Source organism: Embiotoca jacksoni, unplaced genomic scaffold (assembly GCF_022577435.1).
Source record: "Embiotoca jacksoni isolate LCO1_2020_lvr unplaced genomic scaffold, fEmbJac1.0.p SCAF_25, whole genome shotgun sequence".
NCBI lineage: Eukaryota > Metazoa > Chordata > Actinopteri > Embiotocidae > Embiotoca > Embiotoca jacksoni.
This window is the reverse complement of record NW_027185376.1, coordinates 2,044,881-2,064,087: the sequence shown is the minus strand read 5'-3', so window position 1 is coordinate 2,064,087 and position 19,207 is coordinate 2,044,881. Positions and strand designations below refer to the sequence as shown.

Sequence of the window (19,207 nt, the reverse complement as noted above, 5' to 3'; positions counted from 1 at the left end):
AAAACGTTCATGATGGGTTTATACATTTACCTTCATATGGGTCACAGTCCAGAAAGGAAAGGTCATCAATGGCAATATCTCCATTAAAATCATCTCCAACTGTACCTTCAATTAAAATCTAGCAACAGGAAAAGTAAGAATGAAGACACAACATATTGAGCAGACAGAAATCTGAGATTTAGGTGCACCAACGACATAATTTATTTAGGAAATCCATCAAATATTTCCAAGTTTGTGTGTAAGTTCTTCGTAGTTATTTACTAAATCAATTAACTGTTTCCAAGTTAAGTTAAGACTTTGATGGTCAGTAAATTGGTTGTAAGTAAACTTCTGATTTGTTTTCAATCTAAAATTGATCATGTGTTCGCATGCTAACGATTTCTTTATCTGTTGGCTCAGTTAGAAGTTAGTGAGACGCAGCGGTTGAAGATGTAGAAATACTCTACAGACAGGTCTTTACCGTCGTTTCTACAGGTTTTAAAATAACACTACTCGGCAAAAGACTCTTTTCTTCCAAACTGTTGAATCTAATAAATTTACTTTCATTTCACTGCTGTAAGTTGGCACTTTAGTAGCCTATCAAAAGAAACTTTTTATATGGTAAAACATATTTAAAGTAAATACTTGAAAGGTCAATGATAACCAGGATACCATGTACTCAATAGACCTTTAGACTAACACAATGGTAAGTAGCCATATTAATGAAAGTTGTTAATTACAATTAGACAGCTATTTTTTGCCATTTAAAACAAAGAAAATCAAAATGGTGGCCAAATTCTAAGGTATCTCTATGAGGTGGGGGGTTTTTTTTCTGTATTACTGCGAAAGTTTTTTTCTGATTGCAAGTTACTAGGAACTCTTGTCAGTCGTATATGTCTCAAATGATAAAAGATTATTGCATCAGATGCCACCATTCCTGTCGCTTACAAGGAGTGAAATAAAATGTGGAAACATTGAACGTAGAAAGTCTCATCTTAGGTTTCAAATAAAAAAAACAGCTTGAGAAGAAGAAATGTTTTCTACTGGTTGTTATTGTGGTAATCAGGCTAGTGCACATGTGCATTGCAAAACGTGCCCCCAAAAAAACAAGCTTGCTAATTATTATTTGAAGCACTATCTGTAAGAGGCAGCATGTGAGTGTTTAGGGTTTTTACCATAATTCAAGCACTTGTATTTTGCGAACACATTTTGAAATATTTTTTTCCGATAGTAGGCCATTTCCATTTGCTTGCCTATGCTAACAGCTTGTCGTGGAAACACGTTAGGTAACTGTAATGCTGATCTGTAATTTAACCCATCAGATTGTTGCATGGTTTTTGAAGTTCTGCAGTTGTTCTAAGCTGAATAAGTGTTGTTTTTACATAAAGGATGTATGTGTAATAATTGTTGTCACATTAATTTAAATGCTAATTCAAAGGGGGGGGGTGTTGGTACAAATGACTATCTTGATGTTTGATCATGAGATTTTGTCATTTCATGGCTGTATGCCCACTGTGCAAGCGAATGGATCACTCTTAGTCTAGATTTCATTCATCAGTGTCTTTTCCCCCCCTCTTTTCCCCTTTCTGCAGTCAATTAATTTGACAAACAGAGCTCCTGTTTTCAATGCCACAGTGGAAGAAAAGTCTTTAACGGCCTGTCAAGTTAAACTCACTCATGAGTGATGACAACAGAAAATCCATCTGGAGGGATCGATGTTGAAGCTATTAAATAGATCTTCATCATGCAATGCTGGAGCACACTCTTAAATACAGACTCTGTGCTTCAGTAGCGATTCCTAGTTGTCTGCTGAGGAACTGTTTACCTGGAGCTCATGTCCTTATTTTCTTTTGAACCTTTTTTAACAAAAGAAATCTCATTATCTGGGAAAATATTATGCTTTATCTCAGACTACTTGGCAATATATAATTACATTAAAACCAGCTACCATTTAATAAACTATTCCATTAAAATGTTGTTAAATGTTAAAAGTTCAACAATAACAATCTACATAAGTCATTTATATGTTACATAATTCTCTGGAAAGAGCAACTCTGTATTATCAATACATTTGCTGCTATTCTGCTGCTATTTATGTAGTTCAAAATAGCCTGTATGCCTCTTTTAAAGAGTTTTTGAATTCACACTAAATGGACACTGGAATAATTTTTGCACATGTAAAAATCAGAAGAAAAATTAGAAACCTCCATAAGCTCTGCAATCAGACGTGCACTAGTGCACCTGATCAAAAACCTGCATATGTAAACTAGGATATGATGGTATTGTCTATGTAAATGTAATATCCCAGGATATGACTCAAAACCAGGTTACTAATGTGGAGGTTTATGTACGCACTCTGCCCTTTTTCTAATAAAGCTTTTCGTATTTTTGTTTTTAATAAAACAAAAATATTTCTTTCCATTGCATCAGTTTCTGGAGGATTATATCCTTTTTGTTACCTGGAAAGGCCGAGCACTGCTGAGGTAGAGAGTCTTCCTGTGCCAGAGGTTTCCTTGGTCTCCATATCGTACCCACAGCATTTGACCCCGGCCGGTCGCAGTGATCCTCAGGTACACTGCCAGGCAGAACACATGAGACCCGAACATGTGGTAATGGAAGCGGAAGACACAGCGATGGCGGGACGTGGACGGGTCCTTGCCATGCTGGGTGGTGGGTTGGAAGACTCGGCTCAGCAGCACAGCCGTGTCCCTGAACACCTGAGGGACGGAGGACTCGATGTAGAGGTAGTGGCCGTAGCTGGAGCCCAATGTGTGGTCTTTCCAGGGGCCCGTATCAAAGGTAGGGGTCGGGCCTTGGATGCGGGTCCAGTCAAACACATCTCCTCCACTATGTTCCTGTTTCCAGCTGCACAGCCCGTGTTCAAAGTTACACTGCAGCTCTGGAGCTGTGAGACATGACACATGGAGTTTCAATGGAGCCAGAAAACAACATGAAGCTACACCTGATTGAGTTACAGTGACAATTATAGCTCAGAAATAGACACAACTCAGTAACATGCTGAAAAAGAATTGCAATGTACGTTTCCTAAACTTTTTCCTACAGTCTACTCTACAGTTATTTGACGACTATAATGACAAGTTACATTCCAGATTAAAATTCAAATAATTGATCAAAATCAATGCAGACGAACCAAAGAAGTTACGTCTTTAATTTCACTCTATCTCCTTGTCATCTGCTGGTGTCATATATTACCCATGATGCAACTCCACCACCAACAGGTGGCTTTAAGATTCTGTTGCGATAAGGTAGCAGCACCTTGTAGCCTCCAGCAAAGAATTGGAGGGTGCTACAGAGGAGTGTTAAACTCACTCCACACCCCCAGATCAGACTCTTTCCTTTCCAAACTTGTAGTTTTCAGTCCCAGCTGACATTAAGTCACATGACAACACTTGAGGCAATTTATAGTATTTCACGCAGCTCCGTGTGGAACTGCAAAGGGCTTTATACAACTTTTTTTTTTTTCTTTCACATTTGTAGTAATACTACTACTACTCAAGACCTGCAATCAAACCTCGTGTCAAATCATTGGAGACCCTTTTTATGAAAGGATCTGACTACTATCTCCACCAATGAATACTTTACAAAAGAAGTCTGAAAAACGAATAAAAAATTGTGTGGCAGAACTCTTGTTTTCATCTTTCCTAGCCCCATTAATCATTTCACAACCCCTCAGATTTGACTTATCTTTGAAGTGGAGGAGGCCTGCACCCTAGGTTGTAAAATGTAATGAAGTAAAAAAAGAAATTGCAATATCTCAACCAGCTATAACAGGAAATGCTACATACACAATTTTGACTCCGTACTACGATAATAAACTGTAATATGTGATATATGAGCACTTTCACTTTGGATCCTCTGAGAGTATATTTCGCAGATAATTTTATTCTTGTACTAGCATCTTTACTTAAAGCAGGGGTGTCAAACTCATTTTAGTTAAGGGGCCACATACTGCCCACTTTGATCTCAAGTGGTCCAGACCAGTAAAATCATAGCCAATCACACATACATAACGACAATATTTCTCTTTGTTTAAATCATTGGTGAAGGTTTTTGGATGATAAACCCTGTTTTAAGGTCTTTCTACAATAAACTAGAAACATAAAGACCAAAAACTCAGACATCAGCCCACTGTTTATCTGCCCCGGCTCTCCTCTGCAGATTCCCTCGCTTTGTGACACGTTTGACGTCAAACGCGTCACAAAGCGAGCAGCGAGCGCTGCTGCCTGTGGCACCGAGCGCTTCTTCCTCCGGAGCAGACGTCGCATTTACGCTGTTTTTGAAGCAATTACTGGATCGATTAAAAAAAAAATAACAAAACGTTTGTACTCATAAACCTCCATATTCTCATAGAAATGCAATTTATGTCTTTCTGTAATTTTCACACTTCGCAAAGTCATCCGGCGGGCCGAGCTGGACCCCCTGGTGGGCCGGATCCGGCCCGCGGGCTGTATGTTTGACACCCCTGACTTAAAGGATCCGAGTCCTGCTTTCACTACCGAACATTAAGCGACACTCACAACATCCCTTCTCATCAGATCCATCCCCACAGTCGTCCACAAGGTCACAGAGCAGCAGATGCGCCACACAGGCCTTCGTGTGCACGCAATGGAAATGTGTGTGCCGGGGGCACTCTGCCACCGCTGAGGGCATCGAACAGTTCTTGAAGGTAACGTCATCCAGAGCGGAGACGCCGTCGAACACGCCGAGGCTGATTTTAGCCAGAGCGATCTGGAAGGGCCGGGTGATGCGTCCCAGCTGCACGGTCACCTGGTGCCAGCGGGTTCCTTGGTTGTACAACGTTCTCCATATGACAGTGTTGTTGGGAACTCCATTGATTCGAAGGTACATGTCGGCAGCCCCCACTGATATGCCCGAGTTATAATGCCTGAAAGGGATAAAAGAAAGATGGATGCTAAAATTTGTACTGATTGTAATATTCCAGCAAAGCCAGCATGCACTCTGTGGTATTATACATCTGAAATGATTTCCTCCCTCTGTAACTCACAGATTCCTCACTGATTCCTCTTGTGATAAAGCGTGCTGGACATAATACATGAGGCTTCTTGCTCACTCTGAAGAAAAAAACAATTTGACGTATAAACCTGTTCTGCCTGGAGAACTCCTCCAATCACCCACAAGAAAAATATATAATCTGTCATTTGACGTAAACTTTCAGGGGCCATAAAACTGTCAAAACATGACAGATTCAGATTTGTGTCTTTTCATTGTGTGCGGCTGTGAAATAAAGTGAAATGTTGGGTGGCGGAAAGAGAGAAAGATCAAGAAACACATACAGCAGATGTAGCGAGACAGCACCTGGAAAAGAACGATCTACGTAGGCAGATCTACAGATGGAATAATTGTGGTTATAATAAATGAATCATGCTGAGGAACTTTTTTCACTTGCAAAAGAAATGAAGTTTGGTAGAGGAGGGCAGGCGGTAGTGTGATCCTCACCAGAAGCTCATGGTGCAGTTGGAGGATGATTGCTGAAACCAGGGTCCTCGGAGAACAGCTTTGGGATGCAGACTGCTGCTGTTCTTCAGAATAAACATGAAATGACCTGCAGCAAGCGAGATGACAATTAATATTCAAACCATGTTCAGAGCATGCTTTATTTCATTTTTGCAAACAAACTTGTTCCACCAGACAGTGAACGAGACACCTCTAAAAACCGCTGAAGCTGTTAGTGAAGCAGACAGCGGAGGTTCATTTACTAAACGCCTTCCCACATTGTTGTTGTTGGCAGACAGGTCATTTTTATCTACCTCTCTCTGGGGATGTTTGTGCATTGCAATTGAGGGATACGCAAAACATTTATCCTGTCGACCGAAGTGGCCACGACAATGGTTTCTTGTTGAGGTCAAGGCACGTCTTGTTTGCCAACAGCCAGGTGGCAAACGTGCAAATAGCAGCTAAGTGCAACAGTGATGTGAAAAGGGCCCTTTCAGTTCACACAGATCAATTAAACCATGGTGGTCGAACATTATGAAGACACGCCGCTTTATTAACGAAGCTGAGAAAAAAGGGGTTCATGTTTTCAGCTGGCAAATGTCATGCACAACACTTTAAAAAAAAAAAGGTTGTTTAATTTTATGCTAGTTTAGGTTGATTTTTTTTTGTTTTGTCTTTCCTCTAAAAATATAAACTTAATTTTAATTACAGTTTATAGGTTATAGGGATCAAATGTAGCGCTAGCTTTGTTTTGCCAGTTGTTTGTCTCGTGTTAATATTTGTTGAAACCGTTAGAATAGAATTTCAAATGAACAAATTTGTGATTTAAAGGGAGTCTAATCACACCAAGTCATGTAAATTCAACTAAAGTCAAAAACTAAGATGACAGTTATTGTTGCTCGTCTGAGCTATTTAGCCTTAGCAAGAATTGAGTAAGCTATCTATTTATTCCTCATCGTTCCTGGAACTACTCACTCATGTAGTAATGTGGAATAACTGATTTATCAAGATGTTAGTTCGTCAAAAGTGATATTTTTTTTAGGGTAAAAATAATAATAATAGCAAAATAAAAGTAATTTTAAATTTTAAAAGTAAAAATTTTGATTCCTGTCTTTACTTAATTTTGACCAAATTACAGGACAGGACGGGACAGGACGGGACAAGAGGTGACAGGATGAGAGAAGACAAGAAGGGACAAGACAAGAAAAAGACAGGACAAGGCGAGACAAGAAAAAGACGGGACAAAATGGAACAAGACATGAAAAGACAAAAGAAGAAAACGACAGGACAACATGGGACAGGACAAAAAACAACATGGGACAAGACAAGACAAGACGAGAGAGACAAGAGACAGTTCTTGCGTTTTGGCTTCATGAATGGGGGTTCTCATAAAAAACTATTTAAAAAAGTTGAAATGACACCTGGTCCACGGCAGGGTATGAGCAGCCGTGGGAGTTCTTTTCTTGGCTGATATCATTGAAGCGTCCATCTGCCAAATGAGCTCTTTTGAACATGACTACACACCTGCGCATTGCTGCAGATAGATAAGTCTTCGAATGGTCACAGTCATATTTTCTAAAACTTCAAACAGACGTACGCAGCAGGATTTGTCATTTCACAAAGCTTCAGTTTAGTGTCTGCACACTCTCCAAAATCCAACCCTAACAGAGCATCTTTTCACAGTGTGTTCACACAACATACAAAACAACAGATGGCGCCGGCATGGAGTCAGTCTGGCACAATAGTCCTTGTTAAATCCATGCATTGAAGAGTTAAGTCTGCTCTGGAGAATAGATGTGGTGAAAAAGTAACATGATGTAATGAGGCATGATATACAGCAACATGTCGTGGTACATAAACCTAAGAGAGATTATTGTACGGTCTCGTTCATATCACTGAATGATGTTGATATTCAGAGTGGGTACAGCATATGTCGATTTCCTTTCTATTATTCAGATGGCTGAGAAAGAATTTCTCCATGAAGTGCTTATTTCTCAAAAAGCACAGACAAGGGATGTTCTTCCACAAAACCTCAATTTAATCTGAGTGGTATCTTTTTTTCAGTTATTTTTGAAAAGCCTATTTTCACTGATTGCATATGACACAATGCCACATTGCTACAGTGCATGTTGGGTGTGTTTCTTTGCCCTACCTTCGGTGCTGTTAGTCGAGTGGTCCGGTGGTGGTGGGTGACCATAGTAGTCTGGCGGCACCTCCACAGACGAACCCCTGACCCAGTCAAAGCCGTCCCCAAGCGTGAGTTCGTACCAGCCGCAAGAGCCATCTTCAAAGTCACACTCAGAGGCTGAATGAGGAGAGAGACGGGACATGATTTTAATTAAGGTGAGACTGAAAGTTCATTTGTGAGCTTGGAAACAGAATCTGAAGTTCTTTCTCAGAAGATAGGGCTTGTCCACTGGTCACGGACGCTCCACTTTCCTAAGCACGGTTTACCTTTCCATGTGACACTCATCGAAAGCTCCAGAACAGCTACTAATGGGCCTCGTGGTGAGATTACTGTCAGCTTGTTTACAGACGACAGTAATTAATTTTCAATCTCAACTAGGTGTCAGTAAACAAGGAGGGTATCACGTAAAGAGAAAAGAAACACTCCAAACTGTACAACTCTTAAATATTAAAGTTACAGAAAGAGGGAGTGCAAATCCAAAAACACCATTTCCAAGGATTTGATTGAGATTCTTGAAGAAGTTGCACCTCTCATCAAAAAGGTTTCTTTAGTTGCGGACTGACTGGTGGGGAGTCCCATGCTTTTAACCTACAACCTAACACCACGACCCTCGACGACTGACAATCTTCACAGACGTCTCCCAGTCAAAGCATACAAATAACGTGCGGATTACTTTTAGTCATAAGGTTCTTACGGCAGCTTGCTTCGTCCTCTCCATGGGGACAATGTGGGGTGAAGTCACACACTTTGCTCTCCTCGATACACTCCCCACCACCACAGGCAAACCACGAGGGAGGGCAGGCGGGAGGAGGGGGAACACTGCTCTCTGCCGCAGGAATAAAAAAATAAAAAATTAATACAATCAAAATGATGATGGAACTGCAGTATTCACATCAAGAGGCACTTGGATACCCAGAAGCTATTAATTCAGATGTAGACTCACCACATACAAGGAGTTCCAGTTTATATCACTGACACCTGTCATGTGATTTTTATCATTAAAAAGATCTCCCGGGAGATCATGCTGGATTAATATAGATGAGTTCAGCTGCGTCCAGAGAGGAGTAAGTACATTAGCTGTGTTATGGAAGATTAGATTCAACTGTGAGGTAATGAATGAACTGCATATATTTTGATCGATAGTACATCCAAGACCCCATCTGTTAAAAAAAAACTCAATATAATTCTGCTTATGAAGAGAACTGGAAACATGTTAGAGACGTATTTTTCAATGTTTTGTGGCTGGCTAATGACATGATGGCTTTAAAAAGGGTGATACTCATAGATTTTTTTTTTTTTCTATTTTTCTTATAACCAACTTTTAAAATCTTTTAAAAGACAAAAGCAATAGACACAACTGTAGCATAACCCGACAATTATGTTTGTTACTACAACATAATTGGGAAATCAAATTAGCAACACAAAAGTGTCATCTCTATATAAAAGATAGCCGTAATAAATCGCATGCTGGTCGGCTTCCAAAACATGTACAGATTAGCAAACTCCCTGAAAGACACACGGGAGTTTGATTTATGGTAACATGGTGTAAAACCATCAAACTTCAGCTCCAAATACAATTTACAATAACATCCTTTTGTTTTATTTTCTCCCTCCATCCAGTTAATGAGAGGCCTATTCAATATTTAACTGTTATATTGTCATTATTTGCGATAGTGCACTTGAATAAAATTCATTGATATTGTGAACCCATAATTCAGTGCAACAAATGTATTCATTAGGATGAATGATAAAGAACATGGGAGATAAAGAATCTTCTATAACTGTAAAGGCATATGGTTATCAATCTTAGAAGGGAGCTACATATTAAAGCAATGTTTTCATTTCCAAGGACAGGGCAGGCTGTACTGGTGAGGCAGAGATTTTACAGTGAACCATGTCTGTGTGGTTAAGTGTTATTGGTATTTTATTGTGAAACCCATCAGTTACTTTTCCAGTATGAGGGTTTTCACTGTAAAAAAAAAATAGTGAGGGTGACTTCAGTTTGGACTTAGCTCGAACCACCTCTGCATTGTGCATTGTAGCTCAGCTTCAGGTTTCACGTTTTGCTATGTGATGTGCGAGGCTACAGAGACATCAAGCTTTCTGGTTTGAAGCATTTAACACGGTTGACAGCAGAAGACAGATGGAAGCAAAGGGACCATGTGCCAAGGTGACACTGACCTGTCTCATCCATTTAGACATACTAAACTAGACCTGGTGACAGTCCATCAAACTCTTTGGGTTTGACGCTGTGTCTTTATTTGACACTCTTTACCCAACTTAAACCAAGATGAAGTGATTTTTTTTTTGCTACTTTGTAACAAAATTGACAACCTTGACATAGAAAACATGTCACAAAGGGTTGCCTATTCATATATCAGTCCAGTATTTACTCTTGATGAGGCTCCGCTCTGATCGTCCACCTCTCCTGAAGAGAATATGTCTTGTTAAAGTAGCTGCTACGTGCCGCTAGTTGCTGACTATATTTGCATCTTGGTGCTAGGTCGGGGCTACTGGGATTCTCAGAGCTTTTGAGAGATGATGAAAGTCGAGATAATGAAAAAACTGAGGGGAAACAAAAAAAACAAACCACAAAATGAGCGTATTTTCATTCTCTCTCTTACTCTTTTTTTCCTGCTTCTAACTCATCACATCAGCCAATGACATTTTGCCATAAGCTCAGTCTGTGAGCCAATCACTGTCATCAGAACCAATGTCCATGAGTCCATTTACTGAGCTCATCAGTAGTCCTGCGTCAGATTCATGCTCTACCATCCCCAGTGTCGAGACTCCATCAGGGGAGCTTCCTGTACAGCTTATGGCATTTCTACCCATGTCATGATTAGGGTCTAAACTTTTCCTTATTGTGAATAACAAATAAATGATTTAATGACTCAGTTAACTTATAGCTCAATCTATTCTCCCCTGGCTGAAATGTTTGCCGCCAGAAAAGTTACTTAACAGGCAGAAATAATGTATTTTGCTCACGTTGCGAAGGATGGGAATCTAAAGAGGCAGCTCATTGTGTGCCACAGGGGACCAACAGGATTAAATATTTACACTGAGAAATCTAGTGAAACAAAAAGGGTCTACAGCTCCACTGGCGGCTCTACAAAGCTGTATATTTACAGATTAGCACTGTACACAGAGAAAAAGTGAGGCTCAAGGAAGTATCAGGTATCAAATCAAAGTCTTAGACAAGTAAAAAGTTCTCATGATGATGGCACTAGATGAAAAGTCAGGGAATCATCAAAGTTACCACAATTAATCCTGATCCCAATTTTATGGCTATCACTCAAATAGTTCTTTCACTCGGAGACACAAATGTAATCTTTGTGGTTCACTAAAAAGGAAACGGAGAGCTCTTTCTAAAAAATAAAATATCAAAGTTAAACAACATCTGACATCTAGCCAGTGACATCACCACCGTCTCCAGAGGAAGCTAAAGAGGCCCAAAAAAAAAGCCGAAGGCCATAGGTTGCAGTCTGAACGAGACGATCAATAAAAAAAAAGGTTCAACTGCTGTTCATTTTATGGGCAGGGAGCAGAAACATCATCCTACATTGGATGAATAATGGCATGTGCGAGGATGTTAGAGTTTGTGCTTGCAGCTGTATAAAACAGTATATCAGCAAAGCAACAGGTTCAAATTCTGTCCAAAACGCCGGAGTGGACGGTGCTTCATCAAACGCTCCCCGCCAAGGTGTTGAGCTGCTTCGTATTCATCACAGAGCTGTAGGCAGCACACTGTGGCACTCACAAATAAACCCATATATTGTGGCCCTGACTGCTCCATATTCAGCACAAGGAAATGTACAGCAAGCATTATTTTAATGATTCAGTTATTGTGTTATGAATCCTGTCCTGGGTGTTTTAGTGTCTGTGCCCCTCTTCATCAGTATTCTAAACAAGTTTGTGGTGGTCTCTGTTTATGTGTGGCGATATTTCAAAATGTCGGCGTCTGAACTCGCCCCGTCTGTGTAGTGTGATGTTATTAATGGCAGCAGTACCAGGTGCAGTCACGCAGCCAGGACTGAAGGATAAGTCATCGATGGCCAGGACCTCGGAGGCTCCACTGTCAGCTGAGAGCTCCCCTCGAACCACCACCTGGTAGATGCACAGGGAAAAAAAGAGAACAGATACCACCCAGTCACCACATTGTATTTACAATAGCAGTTTGTTTTAGTGTGTGGTGCATCGGTGCATAGACATACAGTTTATCTGTGCATGTACCATGTTCCCATCGTGTATACACGCATAAGACAAATATTAACCCTCCTGGGAAAACTAGACGAAGAGCCTACAGCAGAGTGCTTCAGACAAAACGATCCATGACCTGGATTACCACCTGGCTTCAGTTGTATGGCGTCGCAAACCAGTCAAGTTACAGTTTACATCCATGTATAGTCACAATCTCCCCTTCTGTTCCCGAGTTATTGTGTTGACCAACGGCCAGAAATGGGATTTCACAACACATGTTGAGGTCACAGTATAAAGTTGACCTTTGACCTTTTGCATATAAAATCTCATCCCGTCAGCATTTCATCCTATTACATATTTAGGTGAATTGTTTTGATAATCAACAAATGACTTCTTGGGTGTTGTGAGGACGCAGTGACCTTTGATCACCAAATTCTAATCAGGTCATCCTTGAGTCACCGGCACAGAGGGTAAAATAACATCAGATAAAAATAGAAAAAAAACAAGGGTTTAAAACATAAAATGTCAGAGAAAAATTATAATCAGATAATTAACACAGTTTTAGAAAATGCTTAAAAAAAAGTTTACTATGTCAACCATCTAAATTCATTGTGTTAACAAACATTTGCTAATGAGCACTAACCCCGAAGCAGAACTGAAAGCTAATGTGAATATCATTAGCTTTGCAGATGTGTAGTCATTGGAAAAATTTAAATTTGTATATTCTTTTAGTCAAAGTTTTAATAATTAACCCTGAAGAGAACACAAACGCAAATTCTAAAAAAGTGTGTGGTTAGATATTTCGCTGGATACTTGAAAACTTGTCAGGAAAACTCACGATATGAACAGTCATTCGGTTTCATGCTTTGGGCAACATTAATGTGTGCAATTTTCATGACAATCCATCTAATAGTTGTTCAGGTTGTTCGCCATCCCCAGAGCTGAGGTGCTAAAAAAAAAATACAATCTTCTCAGTCAGGGTGCTGTCTGAATAATATCGTAGCTGCACTGACCAAAGTCCACCAAACACCTTTATCTACACTAGTGTACTTTTACAGCCTCAGTCACTTATGACATTAAACAAATGGTGGATTGTGTTATCACAGCGGATGTGAAAATGTGCCAAAAAAATACAGAATTTCCATTACTCTTACTTGTCAGGTATTTTACTTTCAACACTTGACACTGAGGTCATGAAAGTAATAGTCTTTAGCAATGAGTGTGCAGAACTGCATATTAAGGACTTCACAGTCAAACCGGTGTGTTTATCTGATCCAGACAATGTACCCTCGCTTTCAGAAAATCTTGAGTATTTTTATTCACCGAGTTTTTTGTCAGTACAAGCGGCTGAGCAAAATACTCCTTAATCATTTCATTGATTGTATTTTCCGTTTCCAGCTTTAAGACAAAGGTATATATAATTTTACAAAAGCTAACCAAACAAGTCTGAACCTCACACCCTGAACCTGAAAGTGCAAACTCTTCTAGTAATCAAACTATAATGGAAATCATCCTATTCCTCATGGTGGTAAATAAAAACCCAATTAATTAAACTGCCTTCGAAACAGGAAGTGGATTAATGGAGGGGAATGTGAGTGTCAGCAGAGAGATGACCCATGTTTACCCCCGGCACCGGGCAGCCATGTCATGAAACGGAGCCAGCTGTAGTCAGTGACAGATGGCGAGTGCAGAGACGAGGAGAAGGTGACACACTGACATTGTCTGAGGATATTGGAAGGACACAAACAGCGGGTTTCACTGAACTCCAGATGGCCTCTGAAGGGTCCGGTTGGGTCAGTACCCTCTCAATGCACATAAACGGCTCCTGAAGTGCAGCTCGTTTCTGCTGTGACGACTGTATTAGTTTCAAAGAACTTTGTATATCTGACATCGTGTACCTAAACATTCACCGCAAACACAAACAAATATGACGGCCTTTAAAGCACATCATCATACAGTACAATAAAACTAAGATGTAGGCTGCACTTCATTGCACGCATTATTTATTTACACACGCAGCCATTACATAGCGACATTCATTCAGAGTCGTGTTTCTGATGGCCTTATACATTTAAGTTTGCTATTTGTTCTACTTTTAGCTCTGTTTTGGTCTCCACCATGTCCTGACAAGGCTGGATTACAAAGACCCTGAGGGGATCTGGAAGCCTTAGGTTCATCTGTCCCCACTAGTTTCAGCAATGTTTCTTTTTTGTTAAAAATGTCTTAAATTGTTTGCACCGCTGAAGCACACTATTAATTAAGGTGTATTCTATTGTAATATTGTTTGTGTTCCTAAGGACACGTAAAGAAAGCTGTGTTTGATCAAACTGGGTCTGGCTGTGGGGCTTAATGGGAACTTGGTGAGATCCAGGTTCAGAAGGTGGTAGGTAGGAAGTTTTGGGGGCCCCTTAAGTCATTCCTGTTTTCTGTGTAAAAAAAAAATTGTCGTTCTGTGTCTGTCTGCCATATGGTTTACGTTTAAGAGCATTTTCACTAAAATGGCTGCCTGCTGATGAGAGCAGCAACAGTGAGCCAAAACAGTAAAGCTGTGGCCAGAAAAAACAAAACAACACGCTGAAAGACTAAAAAAGCTGCATAGTGTTGCGCGAAACTGCAGTCTGGTGATTATTCTCTGCAGGTTTCATTTAACAAATAAGAAATCGTGATGAATCCTGAATATAAAAACATTCATAAAAGCTGTTTTAAGATATTTGTTTTCTTAAAGTAAACTAAACACTAATATGATCCATTCGTAAACCATATAAACTACCTGTATGTGTCACATTCTTACGACATCAAACAGAACTATAAAACTCTATTAGTAAATAGTTTGGATGTTACAGACCTGAAAACTGTGATTGCTGGAGAACTGAATCGCTGTCGGCAGCCATGTTTCCTTCTGTCGTTGAGTGGAGTATTTCCACGCCTCTGTGCTCCGACCCGCAGGATGAGTCTGAACCAGTACCTGAAGATCTCCATGTGTGGCCACAACATAATGGTAGAAACTCATCTGATGGATGAAAATGAAAGAAAACTCATCAGTTGACAATATATATATATATATACACGTATTATATTGACTTAGATTATGTTGACATTACACAATCGGAGGGTTCTGTTACCTGGCAACTTTTCCCCGGCATGAAGACAGGACTCTTCAGGTCGGCCGCGGTTCCGTTTCCTCCAACAGGCGAAAGGGACAGAAAGTGTGCTGAGGGAGAGAGGACGAACATATAAAGAAAACATTCGCAATATATGCAGTTCCCACGTGGAAAAGTCAGCTGCTCCAACCTGACGTGTTGTTTCTGTGGTCGTGTTTGAGTCCTGCGGCCTCAGTGGTTCTGGTCCACTCAGACAGCGTCTCTGAGCTTCGGATCAGGTCACAGAAACCTTCCTCAAAATCACACGTCTTATAAGTGGAACCTGCGACAGAAAACAGTTGCACTTACACTTCTGCTCCTTCATGTTTCACCGTGAAATATATATTTCCCATCTGTCTCTATACTGGTTATAACCTGTGGGTTATAATGCATTGGTGTTAATACTGCATTTATAAGGTGAACACGATCAGCTATGATGCAATAACAGATTACACCCCGGATTTCTTGAATCTTTGAAAGACCAAGCTATTAACTGTACAGCTTCAAAAACAAGGCATAGGGAGGCACAGTTTGCTTTCAGGCTTTTGTAAACTTCAAAAGAGACACTTATGTGTTGCTGGAGAGGCTCATTAGAGGATACAAAGTCATCAGCTCCAAATACAGACAGCTTGTTAAAATAGAGAGCTGCCAACAGATGTACCTTCAAAAGTAAAAAGTTATTTTCTACTACATAGTATATTCATAGTTTTATCCCTTTTGACAGGCGAGCACATTCTTTTAATTTCAGCTGTAAATAGGCTTGATGGGTTTCAATGAAATATTATAATGACTCATTCTGGATGTGTTGCATGCCGGTTTATCCATTTTCTCTCAGCGCAGCGATTTACTCCCCATGATAGCTACAATCTCCTGAAACGAATCAATGAACTGCAGCCACCTGTAAATTATGCAGTAACTTTGCTAATTTACTCTCATCCTAATTGCTTTCAATACAGTCTATAATGAGTCTGCTTCTTTTCAATTCTCCTTTTAAAAAAAAAAAAATCATAATTAGATCGTACATTTAAATATTTTACTTACAGTTTTTTTCATCACCGCCATCTCCACAGTCAAACACGCAGCCCGCAGCCACACATAACCCCTGAGTGCAGGTGAACTCCTGGGCTGGACATGCGCCGACAGACACTGGGTTTAATACCACAGTGAAGGCCGACAGCAGCCACACGGAGCCCAGCAGCAACGCCATCACCAAGTTATTATTTGCCCTTCAACTAAATCCCCTTTTTGTCACCTCCAAGTTGAGCATGTTTGCTGTCCGGATGTAAGGAAGTATTCCAGTCGTGGTACAGCTTTCCCTCACTGTGTACAGTTTACTCAGCTCTTTGATTGATCCTGTAGGCTGCTCAGCCTGTTGTAAAGGGCAATAAATGGCTTTTATGGCTGTTACTCAATCAGGTCACTTCACTCGCTCATGTGTTCAAAATGAAGCCGTGTCATTTCCGGAAGAGAAGTAATAAAATTCTATAAAGTCAAGACATTTTGATGGCTGTATGTTAATAAAATAGGCTCAAGCCAAACATTAGATCTCAAATAGACGAGTACTGAAGAGAGTTAAAAGAAGAAAAAAATGTAAAACCACTCATGCGCGCATGGTGAATGTGAAGCTACGATGAGCACAGCTGAGCTCAGCATGAAGACTGGAAACAGTGGGAGCTTAATTTAGTAAAAGTGTGTGGATTTAGTAGATGTGTTTAATATAGGCAAAAAAAAAAACTATTATTTGTTTTGGCACTGAAAAGGTTTAAAGAAGCAACAGCTATATCCATTCTTTGCTTAATAATCAAAGGGAAACAAGGCGAGCATGCCACTGCTAACACAACCATGCTAACATCCTCACAATGGCAATGCTCACGTTCATCACCTCAGTTAAAGATCCATACATTTTAATTTAAAAGTTAAGTAAAAAAAAAAAAGAAAAAAAAAAAAAGAAACTACTTGCCTTCATTGCTTTGGCTATGAAGGTGCTAGAATGGCTAGAAATGGTTATGGCCAATAGGAGCCCAGCACAGTGACGTGGACAGAGCAGGGAAAGCCATAACCTTCGATGAGTAGTCCAAGTTCGGAGCTTGATCAGCATCTGTGTTTAAAGTTACAGGTGTTTTTGTGACCACAGATATTATAGTTTCCTCCTGCTCCATGCACATCAGTGCTACAGTCTGTTCACAACGGTAACAGTCTCAAAACGTTTTCATCGCCCCTCGTATAAGCACTTGTATAAGTGTGTGCGTGTGTGTACGATACTTTTACTGCATGCAGGTGTTTACATTCATATCCTATTGCATAAAAGGGCTCCTTAATAACCACTACTCGTACTATTTAACTGAAAAACTAAATATCCATCAGTCTTTCTGGACAGGTAGAAACAGAAAAGCCTGCAAAGAATTACCTATTTTTTTAATTGCACGCTGACAGATTTAACACATGAAGGAGAGAAGAGACGAGGGGGGGGGATTTTATATATATATATATATATATATATATATATACTGCTGTAGGAGGATCATTAACAGCCTCCAACGGGGCTCAGCTCCACTTTACAGTGAGGCATAATGTCATTTCACAGCAATCAATAAAGACAGGACTTTAAAGCAGACAAGCAGCAAGCTGCTACAAGAGCTGGTGTAGTTCAAATGAAATTAACCTTGAGAAAAAAGGCGAGCTTGATGGCTCCATGGGGAACGAGGGACCAATGGAACAAGGAAAAGATCACGTCTCGATTGACCCTTATTGGCAGTGAGACTATACATCGTACAAGACGCTGAAACAGCGCCACGTGTAGCATGGAGGGTTTTTAAATGTGTACCGTTTAGTCGTTTCTGATACCAAAGGCACTTTGAAGAACAGCGACACGATGGAGAAATACTTTGGGAGGGATGTTGTGGTCGGGATGATAAGAACCAACAGATAATCGTCGCATTCCAATTTTACAGGAACAACAGCACAGAATGGCAAAGTGGTCGATCAAGGTGACTCATAACCACAATTAGTTTATTTCAAAAAGGAAACGTCAATATCTGCCAGCAATGAGCCCAAACAAAAGGCAGCAAAAAGCTTCACTGCTCAATAATAAAAAAACATTTAAAAAAAAAAGCGGGAGTCCATTAAAAATAAATATTTTCTTTCAGGCACATAATATTCAGAGCTGCTGGATATGAAAAGGTGATAATGACAATGTTCACAGTCTTAGTTAGCGTATTAGCATGCGCACATTTGCTAAGAGGATAAAAGCGAGCTGCAAATTTGTAACCCCTTGAGCATTGAACTGTTGTTTATCATTATCAAATGACCAAGTTTACAGCTCCCAGTAGCAGGTACTTTAGTGGGAGCTGATGTTTCTTAGAATATTGACAGTGACCCCAGGGAATCATTATTTTCTTCTGAAAATCTAATTGATGAAATATTGGCCGATTGATGTTGCCAACTTAAAAGTCACTTATAAGGTATTACAATTTATTTATACAGCAAATTACTGCGAGGACCAAATGTCATGTCAAATTCATTGACACCTTTCACCTAAAACTCAGATTATCAAGCGAGTGGTGTTCCAAGAAAAACCTTCAGGGAATCATCAAAGCCAGAAGAATTTATCCTCTGGGGACCATAAATATCTGAATAATACTTCTTGGTTATCTTATTCAGTAATTTTCCAAAGTCACTAACATGACTGTGAATGGAGGTTTAATTTTTTGGGGGGGGCACATTTCCCCCCAAAAAATCTTGCCTCAGCTCACCTGTTAATTTGAGACCTTTCCTTCCTCTTACATTTTACAGGTTATGATTTTACAACTTCATTTAACAACCCTCGAGATACAGTTCGCCTTCAAAGGCATAACTGTAGGTCAAAGCAAAGCTCTGCTGTAGGTGACTAAAACCAGACAAATGTATCACTGAAGCTGCCAGGAGCTGGTGTGACCGGTGCAACCAAGATTTAAACTAATCTGTTTCACACACACAGTCTTGTACATATTAAAATAAAGATATGATTAAATCCTGTTCCTACTGGTGAGCAGACTGATTGTCTTTGACCTCACACTCCTGCCCCTCTGTTGATGTTTCACTTGATTAATGGTGAGTGGGAGTTTACCATCAAACACTGGCAAAGGTCTGCAAGGGAAAAAATGTGGTTATAAAATCCATTATTTCACAAGTTTGAAAAGAAAACTGCAGAGCGGTTGTACTGAAGAGAGAGCCAAAATGTATACAG

General features: G+C 40.0%; 1 protein-coding gene across 1 annotated transcript in view; it reads right to left on the bottom strand.

The window, feature by feature from the left end:
• The window catches only part of malrd1 (MAM and LDL receptor class A domain containing 1), a 51,294-nt gene extending 35,105 nt beyond the window's left edge, over positions 1-16,189 (bottom strand). Inside the window, exons 1-11 of the mRNA XM_069159379.1 lie at positions 16,024-16,189; positions 15,134-15,265; positions 14,965-15,053; positions 14,688-14,852; positions 11,653-11,749; positions 8,337-8,468; positions 7,607-7,759; positions 5,458-5,563; positions 4,518-4,885; positions 2,439-2,884; positions 31-118 (exon numbers count right to left, since the gene is read on the bottom strand). Of these exons, the coding sequence (XP_069015480.1) occupies positions 31-118; positions 2,439-2,884; positions 4,518-4,885; positions 5,458-5,563; positions 7,607-7,759; positions 8,337-8,468; positions 11,653-11,749; positions 14,688-14,852; positions 14,965-15,053; positions 15,134-15,265; positions 16,024-16,189 (1,942 nt within the window). The remainder of the gene's footprint in view (positions 1-30; positions 119-2,438; positions 2,885-4,517; positions 4,886-5,457; positions 5,564-7,606; positions 7,760-8,336; positions 8,469-11,652; positions 11,750-14,687; positions 14,853-14,964; positions 15,054-15,133; positions 15,266-16,023) is intronic.
• Positions 16,190-19,207: the final 3,018 nt, after the last annotated feature.